General features: G+C 40.4%; 2 protein-coding genes across 2 annotated transcripts in view; both read left to right on the top strand.

The window, feature by feature from the left end:
* slc39a1 (solute carrier family 39 member 1) overlaps positions 1-5,469 on the top strand; it is a 6,717-nt gene extending 1,248 nt beyond the window's left edge. The window contains exons 2-4 of the mRNA XM_069174434.1: positions 593-723; positions 1,358-1,660; positions 3,574-5,469. Of these exons, the coding sequence (XP_069030535.1) occupies positions 593-723; positions 1,358-1,660; positions 3,574-3,927 (788 nt within the window). The 3' untranslated portion in view covers positions 3,928-5,469. The remainder of the gene's footprint in view (positions 1-592; positions 724-1,357; positions 1,661-3,573) is intronic.
* Positions 5,470-9,453: 3,984 nt separating this feature from the next.
* Positions 9,454-14,279, top strand: rlbp1a (retinaldehyde binding protein 1a). The gene is made up of 8 exons (XM_069174453.1): positions 9,454-9,494; positions 10,690-10,730; positions 11,206-11,334; positions 11,489-11,693; positions 12,626-12,804; positions 12,894-13,052; positions 13,135-13,245; positions 13,430-14,279. The coding sequence occupies exons 2-8, from the start codon at positions 10,722-10,724 to the stop codon at positions 13,574-13,576; spliced, it is 939 nt and encodes a 312-aa protein (XP_069030554.1). The 5' UTR covers positions 9,454-9,494; positions 10,690-10,721; the 3' UTR covers positions 13,577-14,279.
* The last annotated feature ends 636 nt before the right edge of the window (positions 14,280-14,915 follow it).

The raw sequence follows: 14,915 nt of genomic DNA, 5'->3' as shown, positions 1-14,915 counted from the left end.
GCTCGTGCATTGTTAAATTGTGAACTCATTTCTAAGGTGTAATTACTGCAGAAGCAAGTTTCCAAATTGTCAATAATATAGCCTAGATATTTAATTTGATATATCTCTTTAAGTGTTCTTCCATTTCAGTCAGAATACGTTCCCACAAATGTTTTTACAATAAAATCCTTGTCAGTAAATGAAGGATTATGGAGGGCTTTTCATTTGAAATCGATAGGAAGCAGGAAGTGTTGAGTGTGTATTAACACGGGAGTCAATAACTTCAACAGGGCAAACGGTAGTGGATCAAAACGAGGCTTTAAGTTGAACAAATCAATATGAAAACTTTGACGCATTGCATTTGGTTTTATTGGCTCTCCTGTGCATTAGAAAACGATTGAATATTCAAGCGTCAATAAAATTTAAATAAATTTGAACTGGATCAAGAGAACTGAACATTACATTTCCTGATTTGGAGACGAAACCAGATGTATTTCCATAACAAGCTGAAATGGGAAAAATGTGCTTGTGTGATGTTTTGTCTGCAGTTATTTTATCGTTGTGTTTGAGGTCCTGTTGAAACATGATGGATGTTTTGTCTCTTCCTTTGAAGAAACCCACCGCACAGTCCTGAGTCTGATCAGCTGTTTTGCCGGCGGCGTTTTCCTGGCAGCATGTTTGCTCGACATCATCCCAGATTATCTGTCAGACATCAGCGCAGAGCTGGATGCTCGGAAGGTGGAGGTACGTCTGAGGACCGATTCAGACCAGCTCAGGAAGAATCTTCACATGAAATATGTTATTATTTTTTATTGTGGATTTATCTGTCAGTGTTGTTTCTATTAATATATGACTAATTTAGTCTATAAAATACCTCAGCTTCTCAGAGCCCTAAGTAACCTCCTCAAATAATTTGCTCTGTCCAACCAGCAGTCACCTAATCGATTGATTCACTAAATCGTACTCACATCTGTCACATCTGATTATGTATGTTGTAAATACTTTCTAAAACTACTACTACTGAAAGGCACCTGCTTTTTTATTCTCTTAAAGATCAAAATATTGTTGAGCTGTTTTTATTCTCTTAGGATGAAAAAAAAGAAGTAACTAATTGAATAAAATAAGATGATGTGATAGACTGTGCATGTTTGTATTTTATTTTTAAGACTTTTGTGGCAGAACATTATAGTAACTGTACTCTAAACACATTATTTATTATTGATAAATGTTTCCCGTTGCTGTTGACATGTCCCACTTCTAAGTGTCCCTTCTTCGATGACCTCTCTTTTCTATTGTATGTTTAAAATCTTTCCACTGAATCCTGACTTGAGCTGATTGGACCTTCAAACTGTTTAATCTCCGCGTCGGTCTTTAACAGACCAGCTTTCCCCTCGCAGAGTTCATCATAGCCGTCGGCTTCTTCATGGTCCTCATCATGGAGAGGTTCGTCCTGAACTGTCGGGACATGAGCGGCTATCACGAGGAGAGAGCCCCCCTTATACCGGAAATCAGGCACAGTCACGGGGGCGCCGCGAGCCCTGAAGTGGAGAGCAGCGGCCACCATGTCCATGTTGACTTCCAGGCTCACTCCCCCTTTCGCTCCTTCATGCTCTTCCTCTCCCTCTCGCTACATTCGGTTTTTGAGGGTCTCGCTATCGGCCTGCAGAGCACCGACTCAAAGGTAGGAGGACAGAAATATGTTGAATCTGCTCCAAGCGCGTCGTTTTCTCCACTTTCTTTTTCTCCACTTTCTTTTTCTCCACTTTCTTTTTCTCCACTTTCTTTTTCTGTGCTTTTTAAAAAAAATTTTTTATTACACTGCAGCTCTTTCTTGCTTTATTACATGTCAGAACTTTGTTAACATTTGACCCATAAAAGAGCTGTTGAGGTAAAGTTGGAATCGTAGCGTAATCGGAGAAAGTTTGAGTTTGTGGTTTTGGACCGCTTCCACAGGAAAGAAATCACGCGTCACATGAATCATATCTGTTTCCTCTGATCACAATACAGCCTCTGCAATCCCAGCATGCATTAGTATTACCTCAGTAATTGTGTGTTACATGTGATCAACTGGTAATTTATTTCACGATATAGAAAAATAATCTTTAGACAGGTAATTGATAAATTGATGCACATTGTATTTGAATAGATAAATACTTTTGCAAATCATTTTTCATTTCCAAGGACGACTAACTAAGTCAATCAAATTATTGGTGACTACATAACAGTTAACGAGCAAATAATATCTTTCAGAACAAAGCAAAAGAAAAGATCAAATAAATACAAAATGATAATTAAGTGTACGATGCTGTCGACCACTTCCACTTCCACTGTGTGAAAGGATGTCAGTTTACAACTAAAAGCCAGGTGAGAATCTTGTTTTTCTGACCTGCAGAGCATGAGTAATTGTGCTGATGCAGCAGAGGATGTGGGTAGAGGTGCAAAAGAGCAGCTTGCTTTCTGATCACAAGAGATTAGCGAAACCCCAATTTTCACTTTGGTGCTCATGAGCCTGTGAATTCATGTTGGAGTACAGTACGGGCTTATTTTCAAACTTATAGATTTATTCTAAATTTAGCTGTCAATTTCATTGTTCAATCAGTTACTCACTGAATATGCATGGTATTGAAATCCTCTTTTGCGTATATCTAAGAATGTTATTATATATTTTGATGTTTTTTTTTATATATATCAGTCAGATATGACATACATTTTCTAGAAAAGACATTTAATGGATAAAGAACTGGACTAAATTGTCTGTTCTCTGTTAATCCATCAAATTGAACATAGTTAATTTATAAAGCTAGTACTGAAATACAAATTTGCCATAAAACTGACCTGCTCTTGAAGTTGCAGAATTGTCCCAATTAAAAACATACCAAAGGCATGAATACCATAATATAAAGAACACTGCAAAACTCTTGAATAATTGGCAAATCTGTATTGTCTTACAATAGTGGTTCGAAGCTGCTCCAGCCTGAGGACACACATTGCCTACATGCAACGTAAAAAAAAAAAAAAAAAACACGAAATAAACAGCAAGAGTGCAAATATAACTTAAAAACTCCATGAAATGAAAAAGCAGTTACATTGAATTATGGGCATGAATGCTTTAAAAAAAAAAAAAAAGTTTAAACAGTTCATGCTCATCAAGTTTCAAGGCTATAAATGAAACTATGAAATATTAAATAAAAAGTTGAACATATCAAATCCTATCCCTGTTTACAAATGCTGTAATGAGAGCTCATTACTGTCATGACAACGCTGGCAGCAAGAGAAACCGATGTCCTTCAAATCAAAAGTGCAGCATCAGAAGTTCCGCAGACTTCAAAATAAAAGTTGAACTTTCCCCCCCTTCAATAAATTTTTTTTTTTTTAAACTCACACATGCACGACCCACTCATAGTGTTCCTGCGTCACACTTTTGGGTCACGACCCACCAGTTGAGAACCACCGTCTTCAAGTTGATGTAGTCATAATGCCCTTCTAACCCACTAAAGTTCACTTACCATCGTTTGTTTCTTTGTTGATCTTTAAGAATATATTGGATGTAAGATGTTGAAATAATCGTTGACGTCTGTATTTTTTTTTTTTCAGGTATTGGAGATCTGCATCGCTATCCTTATACACAAGAGCATCATCGTGTTCAGCCTGTCGGTGAAGCTGGTCCAGAGCGCCGTTCGTCCTTTATGGGTCGTCGCGTACATCGGGGTGTTCGCCTTGATGTCACCTTTAGGCATCGCCATCGGCATCGGCGTGATGGAGGCTCAGCTAACAGCTGGAACTCTGATCCAGGCCGTCCTGGAGGGGCTCGCCGCGGGGACGTTTGTTTACATCACCTTCCTGGAGATCCTCCCACATGAGCTCAACTCCCCAGGCCAGCAGCTCCTCAAGGTGCTCTTCATCCTGATCGGCTTCTGCATCATGGCCGCGCTGGCGTTTTTGGGCTGAGACTGACACGCGTCGATATTTCAGCCGGCACGTCAGTCAGGGAACGACCCGCACGCTTTGCGCCAACCGCTGCTGCTCCCACAAGTTAGCGGGTCCCTTCGGTACGGAATTACTTCTTGAGTGCCACACTGTCAAAGAGAGCATGACAACAAGCTGGTGTTTTACTCCTTTCAATCCACTTTTATAACTTTTATAATTTTATGATGAATGATTTTTGTATGTCTTTTTAAGATGATTTCATGTTAAGATAGGTTTATTAAATAACTGACAGAAATACGGGGGTTACATCCTCCCATATATCACTGACCTTATTTTGAAACATGCTTTGGACCTGCACACTGTCCACTGTCTCTGACCTTTTACACCAGTATGGAAACGTTGTTGTAGCTGTAAGGCATCTTGTAATTAAGTCAATCTTGTCTGTATATCAATCAGATGCTTAATGATTACATTTTATTATTATTATTGTACCACAATCAAAGGCAATGTTTGGCAGTTCCTTGTTTTCAAAAAGCACTGGTTGTGTCTCCACTGTTGTGGAAATATATTTTTTCTTACTATGACCTCAGCTGGATAGTTTGCCTGACTTTGTTTACATTGATAGTGTTTCCACTGGTCCAGGTCCATTCAGTACATATCGACATGTTTTTGTGCAAAGCATTTAATATCTAATGTTTGGCTGCTTTTACGGCTCATAACAAAACTGAATAATGCACCATTGCTCACATTTGTTCAGTAAACAAGTTTAAATGTAAATTGCCTGGCTGCCTGTTTTTATTGTGGACAAATACAGAAAATTTATATATCAGCACAGACATAAAGAACTATTTATGTAAACCAATACCTTTATAATTTACTAGTAGCCTGTGTAGTAGGGTGCATTAATTCAGTTTAAGTTAAACTACAGTAAAGACTAAGAGCCAGAATTATGTTTTTATTGGCCACACTTGTAAAGTGGCTTTGCTAAAAGAATAGGAGGATAAGAATAAAAGCAGGACAACACACAGTTAGAAAGTCCAGTATGTGTGTGTTTCAGCCTGCACACGTGCAAAGTCAACAAATAAGTCAATGTAAATCCTGTTGTATTAATGCCACGGTCAGATTGTTCTCTTGTCGAGCAGGAAGTAGGACTGTGTGGCTTCGATTTCATGAAAAAGGGAAACTGTCAGCAAAAAAAGAAATGTCGGTTCAAATGTGGTATGCAAAGATTTTTGTTCTTGTCAGCTACTTTTTTATTAACTGTCATCTCTGAAATCAAGGCCACCGCTTTGCACTTCAGTGTTAATCCGCCAATGTCACAGCGCGCCGATAAGGTGTAAGAAATATTTCAGAACATAAACTGTCCTTTTGAAAGTAGAATGAATTTGTGCCTTAATGATCATTCATCTCATGAGAGATGTGATTTTATTTTTGTGTAAACCTGATCAAATTCAAGAACTTAAGACGTTGTTGTTGTTGTTGTTGTTGTTGTTGTTGTTGTTTACAAAATCAATGAGTTACGGGATAAAATAAATCTTCTAAAATAAATTTTAATTTACAGTATTGACCAGTACCAGAGTCTTTCTTTTTTCACCAGGTTTCTGCTGTGCTGTGAGTTTGTGGGGGATCTGATGGCATTTGGTTAATGTAGCGGCAGATTACTGCATTGGGCCACTTGGAGGGAGTGTTGATCCTCGGACTGATAGCTTCTCCCCACTCAGGACCACTCAGGACGTTATCTGATAGAGATTCAAATGTACGTTTTAAGGACACAGTGGAGCTTAAAAGTTTTTGAACCCCAACATTTCTACACTTCTGGATAAATATGACCTAAAACATCATAACATTTTCACAGAAGTCCTTAAAACAGATAAAGCCATTCAAAAAACTTGGTCACTTATTTATTGATTAAAATGATTCAACGTTACATATTTCTGAGGGGCAAAAGCATATTTGAGGTCATTTTTATGCAGAAAGTGTCAAAGGGTTTAAACTTTCAAGCAACACTCCATAGTGTAAGTCAGTGATATATGTTTAGGAGTATTAATAAGTCCATTTCAAAATCTATTTTAAGTTTTAAAAGGCATCTGGTCACCTCGCTTAAAATGCCCTTTTCACAGAAAATGTGTAACATGTCGCAGTAGAAACAGCACAGCTGTAAATAATAATAGAAACAACAACAGACAAGTTGCATGCTGTCACAGTGTCACGATTTACCGGTGAGCTTGACGAGAACAGAGCTTCGTGAATTTTCTTAGTGACACCATGAAATGGTTTTGAATTGTGGATTTTTTTTTGTTTTTCCAACCCTGAATGCTGCACACCATGTAGATAATGCACCGATAAAGTGGCTTTTTCCCAGTCTGAAAACCTTTGAAATGGAGATCACGTGAATGTTTCATACATTCAAACAGCAGGACAGTATAAATTACAATATGGAGGAAATGGTTCTGTTTGTATTTGTACTCACGCGGGCCAGTTTATTGCAGGGTGACATAACTGGCAGGAATTTCTTCACATCAAGGAACTTAACAGTATCCCAGCGACAAAAAGACTTGGCCATGTTTGATGTGCTAGATGGAAGCCTTGTTAACCCGTGTTTGTCTCTGCGAGGGAATAGGAGGTTATTCATAAACATCCACTAATGAGAGGTGCTGACGAAGGAACAATATACAGGAAGTCTGCCAATTCTGGATGACAGAGGCTTCAGTGTGTGGGGGAAGGAGACCCAGCAGAGCATCGAGCTTTAGTGCGGGATGGACGCTCCTTCTGTTCACCCACAGCTCATTAACCTCTTCTTAGTGATGCCACTCAACTTATTCTCCTGTTTTGCTCTCAGACATGATGCAGTTTATGTTTTAAGTGTAGCTTTAAGGTCTTCATTTTCATGCTGTGATGACATGCAGGCTATGGTTTATCATATAAAACACTGTTTTTGATTAATGCGCAATTTAGTTGTTGCTTTTTTTGCCATTTTGGTGAATCTGAGCATATTGATACCACTCTTATCTGTTTTACTAGAAGTACAGGAGATGCTTATTTTAACTTAGCAAAAACACACAGAGCAAAATCTCCCAACTCCAAGTATAGAAACAACAATGATTTGTTCATTTTTTATGCTTTGGAGATGCTTGTTGGCAAAGTTCACTGTAATGAACAACTGCCACTAAAAGAGAGGTAAATCTGTCTGAAGTTGGGCAATCATGGATAAATAATCTATAATCTGGGACCCAAAACAAGTGGTCCCCTCTGAGGAGGATTTCAAAGAATGTTCAGAGAGGCATTTTTAATGTGAAGCTGAGAGTGTACGTGCTCCGCCAGAGCCGGTCGTCTCGCTCATATGACATTTCCACAGAAGTACCGAGCTGAAATCCCTGTTAACAGCCAGTCTGAAGGAGCTGCCACACCAGAGACAAGCAGGGAGAGAAACATATACAAATCCTCCAATTTCATAGAATGTGATGTTTTGAAAGGTAAACATGAGCGTGGACACTGAAACTGCACAGGTATTAAAAACATGAAAACGATGTAAAAACCCTAATCATGGATGTTATAAACCATCCCACGAAGTAAGAAAATGGTCAAAACATTGCCTCGTGACTGAATGTTGTCAGGAATTGACAAAGTGAAACATAAAATTTTGACACAACAGACCTACTTTTGGAATTAAACTTGGCAAAGCGAGACCAGACAGCATTTGCCCCAATAGGGAATGAATGCCAAGGTACAATATTAAAAAAAAACTTGGGTGGTGATGATTTTGACAGCAGCAATACAGTGACAACCAATTGATAATTTGATCAAATCAAGATCGTTCTATTGATAAAATTGAGTGAGTCTACGTAAAAGACAATCTGAAATTGTTGTCAGATGGATAGTTTTCCTCAGCCTTGGTCAAAGTAGCCCCTTAACTAATGAAATGCATTATTTATATTATTATAACTTTCCAGATCGTGGGCCAACTAAAAAAAAAGTTATTGAACCAATAGTGATCAAAGCTGACTGGATGGACACAAAGTCAAAGCATGGTGGCCACATTGGATAGATAGAGGAATGCGGCATGGCCTGCAAAATAAGACGCCTTCAGAGCGCAAGAGGCAACTGGCTGATTTTACAGACAGCGCTAGAGCCCGAGAAACTAAAGAGTCACACAGCGGCCATGATGGAGGGAAGTCATGATTGATTAGCTAGAGGGACAGAAATACCTAAAGACAGAGAGTAATAGTTAGTGACCAAGGGGAAAAAAAACCACCCAATTAAAGAAAAGTGAGACTTACAGTTTGTAGATCTACTTCAGTCCAACTGGATGAGAGTCATCATGATGTCAGCCCACCATCAGCTACGTTGCTGAGCTGACACGGTAAACTAGTTGAGTGAGTGGGTGGTGTTCTGGCAGCTTCCAGGGCCGAAATGTAGCTGAACTCTTAAATTATAATCTACATTTTGAGTTCTTGAATTTTGTGTAGATATATTTTTCCTGATTGTAGTAAAATGAATGTGCTTTAATTTACTGAAAGGAGGATGAGACTGGCCGTTGTTTGAAGCTCCAATCTTATGCATTAATGTGTTCCAGTGCCAGTGTGCATGGGAATAGATAAAAAAAAAAAAAGGTCCCCATGCTTGAAATGAATTATTGTAGCTCTAAACTGCTTGGTGAAAAATATTCAGCTAAATTAAAAATGTAGGCGTATTGGCTCACTGCAGACATGCGGTATGTCAATTTGGTAGGTGTTGTCCATTTCTAATGCATTGCATCTAGAGGAAGTAAAACAAATTAAATGGATGTGCGGTTTAGAAATCCCGCTATATCTAAATACAAATCTATATTTATATATATCAAGAGAGAGCGGTAGTGTGAGAAAACTCGCAAGAGAATGTTCCCGGTGTTTAGGAGGGAGGGACAGGCGCCTTTTTGTCAATCTTGCCGACACTTTCTTCTTCGAAATTGATGGATCAAGTACATAAGGACGGTCGAGTTTGTGGAGACTAAGGGAGAGAAATTTTGGCACGGCGGCCAATAGTTATGGCACACGGGCCACGCCAAAAAAATTGGCCAAGCATGTGAACACACAAGGAATTTCTACGTATACGAGTCTTGACACGTGGATGTAAACTGCAACTTGACTGGTTGCAAGTCAGACTGGAGGTGACCAAGCAGAAGCTGGTGATTGAAGTCTTTTTTTTTTGTTGTTGCTGTCTGGTTTCTGTTTTCTTAATGATTTTTGGAAAATGTGTTTTCTGAATTGTGTTCGGTCAAATTCCTCTCTGTCATGTCGATATGATTTCAACAATACTGTTAATTTCTGTGAATTTATTACAATGATTATTTTACAGTGTTGTTGTATGGTGCCCCTCAGGACCGCAGTGATAGTCCAGACCAGCCCCATCCACTGCTCCTCCTCCCCCCAGCTCCCCCTTCACTTCACAGTTTTGTATTGCGTAGATTAGCCACTCTTTGTAATCCACGGTGTCATTTTAATCCTACTTTGAGTGACGTTGTCGGGAACTCCTCCCCTCCTGGTCCTCTCTGCTCCTGTCCTCTCCTCTGCCACTCTCTCTCTGTGGGCCTCTCATCCTGTCTGCTTAAGGTAAGGCTGCTCAGCTCTTTGGGTAAAATAACTCCTGGGTAGATCACAAGATAAAAGTGAATAATATATTAGCATTACAAGGACACTGGTATTATTTAGTGAAGTCATTACAAGTCAAATCAATTACAAATCAGTACAACTTTTCATTGGATGTTGAATGATAGATAATCCGTGTTTATTGTGAGGAATGAATGAAGTCCTAAAGTGTAAGTGTTATGATTGTGCATTGTTTGTTTAGGTTGTTCTAATATTTCTTGGTCTGTATTTAAAACTAATTGTGCACGACAAGTGGCAGATTAACACGCCTACATTTTTGATGGAGTTTCATGTGTCATGATTCTTCGTTAAAGAACTTTAAATCAACTCATATCATTTGCTTCATGCCACACTAATTTAACCTCACAGGTCCAAATATCTTGTAAATGTGTCATTTGTTTTGAAAATAGGTTTCTTGATGAGCAATACAAATTCATCTCATGTATGACACATTCAAATCTCAAAGATAAGCATCCAATTTCAGTCTGAGTTTCAGCTAGCTGCTATACTGAAGACACCTCCAGAATCTCTTCTAACAAAAATAGTCAGTTTCTTCCCAATGAAGACGATTTTTAACTCAAGTGGTGCATCTATTGTCTAGTCAAAGGTGGTGGCTGGCAATCTCCTATATCCATCATCAATTTGTACAACAGGAGTCAGAATCATAAATTATCAACTCTCACTGACGTCTATGCATGCGTGCACAGAAAGCAACCGATTATATGATGTGTTTTGTCTTATTTCTCTCTACATTTGTTTGAAAATCGAGTTGCAACTTGATAAATGGGTTAAAAGTCTTGTTCACTGTGCAGCGGTTAAAATGTTCAGAGATCAGCAGGTATTCATTTTTGTGGGAAAATTGGATGCTTCGCTCTGTGAGTCAAATGTATTCCTTTGTGTCAACTCACCATGTAAAAGGACGTCTGCTCCACTGATGAGGAAAATTCCCAATAGTTAGACTTCACTGAAGCTTATGGTATTTGTGCTTCTTTTATTATGTGATACATCAATAACTGGACTGGTTCTTGATTTCATGGCCTTTCCCGAACTCAGACACAAACAGACTCCTGCGTCGATCATTTTGACAGAAACGCTACAGACTCTCTTCACGGTTTGATGTGCTTATGTTCTGTTTGTGCCAATTCTGCTTTCTCCACAGTATTGGCGTAGCTGCTGTGAGACGCTGCAACCATGGCTGCTGTAAGTTTGATTACTTTTCAACAATCCAAAGAGTGTTTTAGTATAACTTTGTCTCTGTTTAGGCTGCTTCACTGTCTGGCTCCTACCTCAGTGGTTAAATAATTTGGATCCGGGTGAAAAGCATTAGCTCTCGGAGGTTCGAGTGTCAGCGCATGATGCTGCTTAAGCACTGTTATTTTGCCAGTAGATGCTGGCTCTGGGATGGATCCCTAAGCTGTTTTTAAAGAAGTGGCTTTAGAAGTGCCTTCTGTAATCATGTGAAGCAGATTAACCAGACGTTCACTGGTGTGCATCATTTGTTGAAAAACAAAGTCCCTTTTTATATTGTTTTAAAAACTGCAGCTACTGAAGGTTTACAACGGGGACATTAAAGACAAACTGATGCGCTAATATATGGCAGGATACCAAAGAAACGGGAGGGAAATCTGATTGGTAATAACCTGCGTAAGTTGGAGGTTCACTCATCTGTTTGCAGACTGGATCTTTCCGGATGGTGTCAGAGGAGGAGCAGGCCATGAGGTCAAAGCTGGAGCATTTGACAGTGAAGGATCATGGGTTGGTGTTTGGGCCATGCCACAAACTGCCTGGTCACACTGTGCAAAAGGTAAAATAACAGTTTCTGTGGATGGCAGCAGACAAAGACAAGATCCAAACAGACGTGATGCTCGTTTTGTCCCTCAACATTACGCCTTTTCACGAGGTGATGTAGTTTGGAAATAATGGATGTTTTACGTGTTTTTTTCTGCTCAACCTTTCAGGCAAAGGATGAGCTGAATGAGACAGACGAGAGCCGGGTGTCATCACTGAAAGACCTGCGGGCCATGATGAAGGAGAGGGCAGCGGAGGGAGACGACCTGGCCAAGCTGGTGCTGGAGCGCTTCGGAGACAAACCAGACGCTCTGATGCTGCGCTTCCTCAGAGCCCGCAAGTTTGACGTTGTCAGAGCCCACGAGCTCATGAAAGGTGAGTGACGGAGGGGGCCAACTATTAGTTGACTTTTTATGGAGGACTTTGGACACAAATTGAGATCGCAAAAGGGATATGTTGTCCACAATATTCTATCATTTGAGTCGGTTTCTGCAGACGTTTTCCAATAGCTTCAGTAATTGATGGTGAGACCTCTTTTGTGCTCCTTGTTTGCATGAATCTCTGCGACAGGGAGGCATGTGTTCATTAATTGGGGGCTTCGAGATGCCTCCGAGTTTGGCCTAACAAAGCCCGCCTTTGTGTCCAAATAGGACAGCAAGTTTACTTTACTCGTGAACACACAGTGTTCTGCTGGGAACTCGAGTGGTCCTGTGCTGACTGTGCTGGTCAGGGAGAGAAGAGGATATTAAAAAGCAAAGAAATTTGACACGACAATGAGAGGACACCTTTGACTTCGTTATGGTTTATGTGTGTGCTTTGGACTCGCACACAATTATATTTTTCAGTCTTCTTGATGATGAAAATGTTGAATAAAAGGCCTTTTTCTAACCACAAACCTCCAAATGAATCCCAACTTTAATTTACATCATTTAAACAATTTCATTTTTTCCCCTCCTCTTGTTAATGTTGTTCCTCACAAAGACAGAAACACAAGAAAACACACTCGCACATCTATGAATATAGACGGAGAGCTTGCTAGTGTGAGAGCTGAATGTGATGTGAACTTGTTCTGTAGGGTTAATTGCTCCTCGCTGAAAACACACACACATATCATGCACGTGCACACGCATTTACTGTGGGTTAATTGGTGCCTCAGTATGAAGAGACAGTAGTGTCATTGTGTTTGGCTCATCAGTGACCTGCAGTGAGCTCAGATGGTTTGGGAACTGTCAGCGCTCGGTAAGAGAACCCAGTTGATCTTTCAGTGCAGGTGAGTGTGTGTGTGTGTGTTTTTGGGGGTCCTCTAGGTTATGTGCGCTTCAGGAAGGAGTACCCCGAGCTGTTTGAGAACCTGACCCCCGAGGCGGTCCGCAGCACCATCGAGGCCGGCTACCCCGTGGTTCTGCCCAGCAGGGACAAGTATGGCCGCGTGGTCCTGCTCTTCAACATCGACAACTGGGACCTGGAGGAGGTCACCTTCGACGAGGTAGCTGGAAAGCAACAGAGAGCTGCAGCTCTTTGACCGAAATGCACCTGAAAATCATAATCATAAATTAAAATGCATCTTCGTAACAGATCTTGAGGGCGTATTGTGTGATCCTGGAGAAACTGCTTGAGAATGAAGAGACCCAGATCAATGGCTTTGTCCTGATTGAGAATTTCAAAGGCTTCACCATGCAGCACGCCTCAGGAATAAAGCCTGCTGAGCTCAAGAAGATGGTGGACATGCTGCAGGTCGGAAGAGATTGAAAAGGGAAGCCGAGATGTGAAGCCTCAGAGCTGCTTTTTAAAAATCTGTTTGTGTATTTTTCTGCAGGACTCGTTTCCCGCCCGTTTTAAGGCCGTCCACGTCACCCACCAGCCCTGGTACTTCACCACTACATACAACGTGGTGAAACCCTTCATGAAGAGCAAGCTGCTGGAGAGGGTACGGGCGAGCCAGGACACACACACACACACACACACACACACACACACGCACGCACACGCACACACTCAGCTGCTTATCAGCTGCTCATCAGCTGCTCCTCAGCTCAAATCTCAATCTTTGTTTTCCTGACAGCTGCATGTGATTTTACCATCATCTGAATCCTGTTTGTAACTTCCCTCAGGTCTTTGTTCACGGTGAAGAGCTGGACAACTACCTCAAAGAATTTAATGCGGATATCCTGCCTGTGGATTTTGATGGAAAGGCCTCCGTGATTGACCACCAGGCCGTCGCCACCAAGCTTTTTGGCTCTGAAGATACGGCTCTCTGAAAGAACAATCCTCTCATTATAGGGAGTAGAGAGCCCTTCACCCAAGGTGCTTCATTTGTGATCAGATCAGAGATACGGTCTATTGTGAAGCTAGGTTGACATTTTTTTTCTATTATTCAGGCAGTTTCTAAGAGCAAAAAGAAGTGTCTAGAGTTAGAATCGGGGGACGGTTTGCAGATGAGTTATATGATATAAATGGGAAAGAAAAAGGACGTTTAGATATCACAGAGAGAATAATTGATAGTTTCATAGTTGTAACTTCACAGCACTGACGTTGCTTGTTATTGCATGAGCGGAAGAAGAACGTGACAGTCGATGTGATGATCTAGATTACAAAACAGAATGAGTTTTGCTTTTGTGTTCTTTGCCTTATAAATATTTCAATTTTACAAAAGCCTCGTGCCTACTACCCGGTCAGATGAATGAGTACAGATTCTGTGTGTTACAGTCTCAAGGGTAAATTTTAGAACCGTATGTAGGGAGGAAACTGACGAGGGATACGCCTGCATTAGATTCTTGTTTGAGGAGCGCTGGCCTCCTGATGTAGTGCCTTGGAAACAGCTCCTAGGCTTCACAGCCTTGTTTCAAGATCTGCAGTATCGTGTAAGTTGTGATACTCAGATGCCTCAAGTACCGTAAAGATCTTTCTGAAATTTGTATTGCATAAAGAAACGTTCAATAAAATAGATTTTTTTTTTTTGTGTGTGTGTCTGTAGTCTCGTATGAATTGACCTTTTTAGTATTCCTCCACTTGTTCTTCTCTTTGACCCGAAAGCAGTATTACCACCTAAACCAGGATTACTTCATCCGCATTTTCACCTCGGCCTAATTCTGTTTCATGAAGGAGGTTTAAATGAATCCAATCTAAGTTACCATAGAAACCAATCTCCTTCAGACTTGCCATCTTGGATAAGGCCAGTTTTCAGGCTCACCTCAGGCTGAAGCGTGATCATGAATCGATTTGTAATTCATGTCAAACATACCACATGTTGACATGAGTACGGTTACTTAAAATGAAGTTTTTTCAGGGTCTGCACACTGAGAAAATTACTTTACGGTTTTCTTTGCATTTTTTTTTCTTTATCAACAATAAAGAAAAAAAAAAGTGGCAAAGAGAGAGCTTCATTTCACTCATTTCTTATAATTACGTGCATAAATTATCGAGGTATAGTGACAGACGTATTTTATGAGGTCACGGGACCTTCGACCTTCATTCTTCAAAATCTAATCAGTCCATGCATTGGGATCAAGTGAAAGCTTTTTCCTAATGTTAAGAAATTCCCTCAAGATGTTCCTGAGATACTGCATTTAAGAGTATGGGACGGACGGATGGACAACA

Source organism: Embiotoca jacksoni, unplaced genomic scaffold, assembly GCF_022577435.1.
Source record: "Embiotoca jacksoni isolate LCO1_2020_lvr unplaced genomic scaffold, fEmbJac1.0.p SCAF_6, whole genome shotgun sequence".
NCBI classification, from domain to species: Eukaryota; Metazoa; Chordata; class Actinopteri; family Embiotocidae; genus Embiotoca; species Embiotoca jacksoni.
This window is presented reverse-complemented; position numbering and strand designations above follow the sequence as displayed.

Excerpts from the sequence above, each read along its gene's own strand:
- rlbp1a (XM_069174453.1), top strand. Across the intron at positions 13,053-13,134 it reads AGATGGTGGACATGCTGCAG|GACTCGTTTCCCGCCCGTTT; the intron begins GTCGGAAGAGAT and ends ATTTTTCTGCAG. Across the intron at positions 13,246-13,429 it reads AGAGCAAGCTGCTGGAGAGG|GTCTTTGTTCACGGTGAAGA; the intron begins GTACGGGCGAGC and ends AACTTCCCTCAG.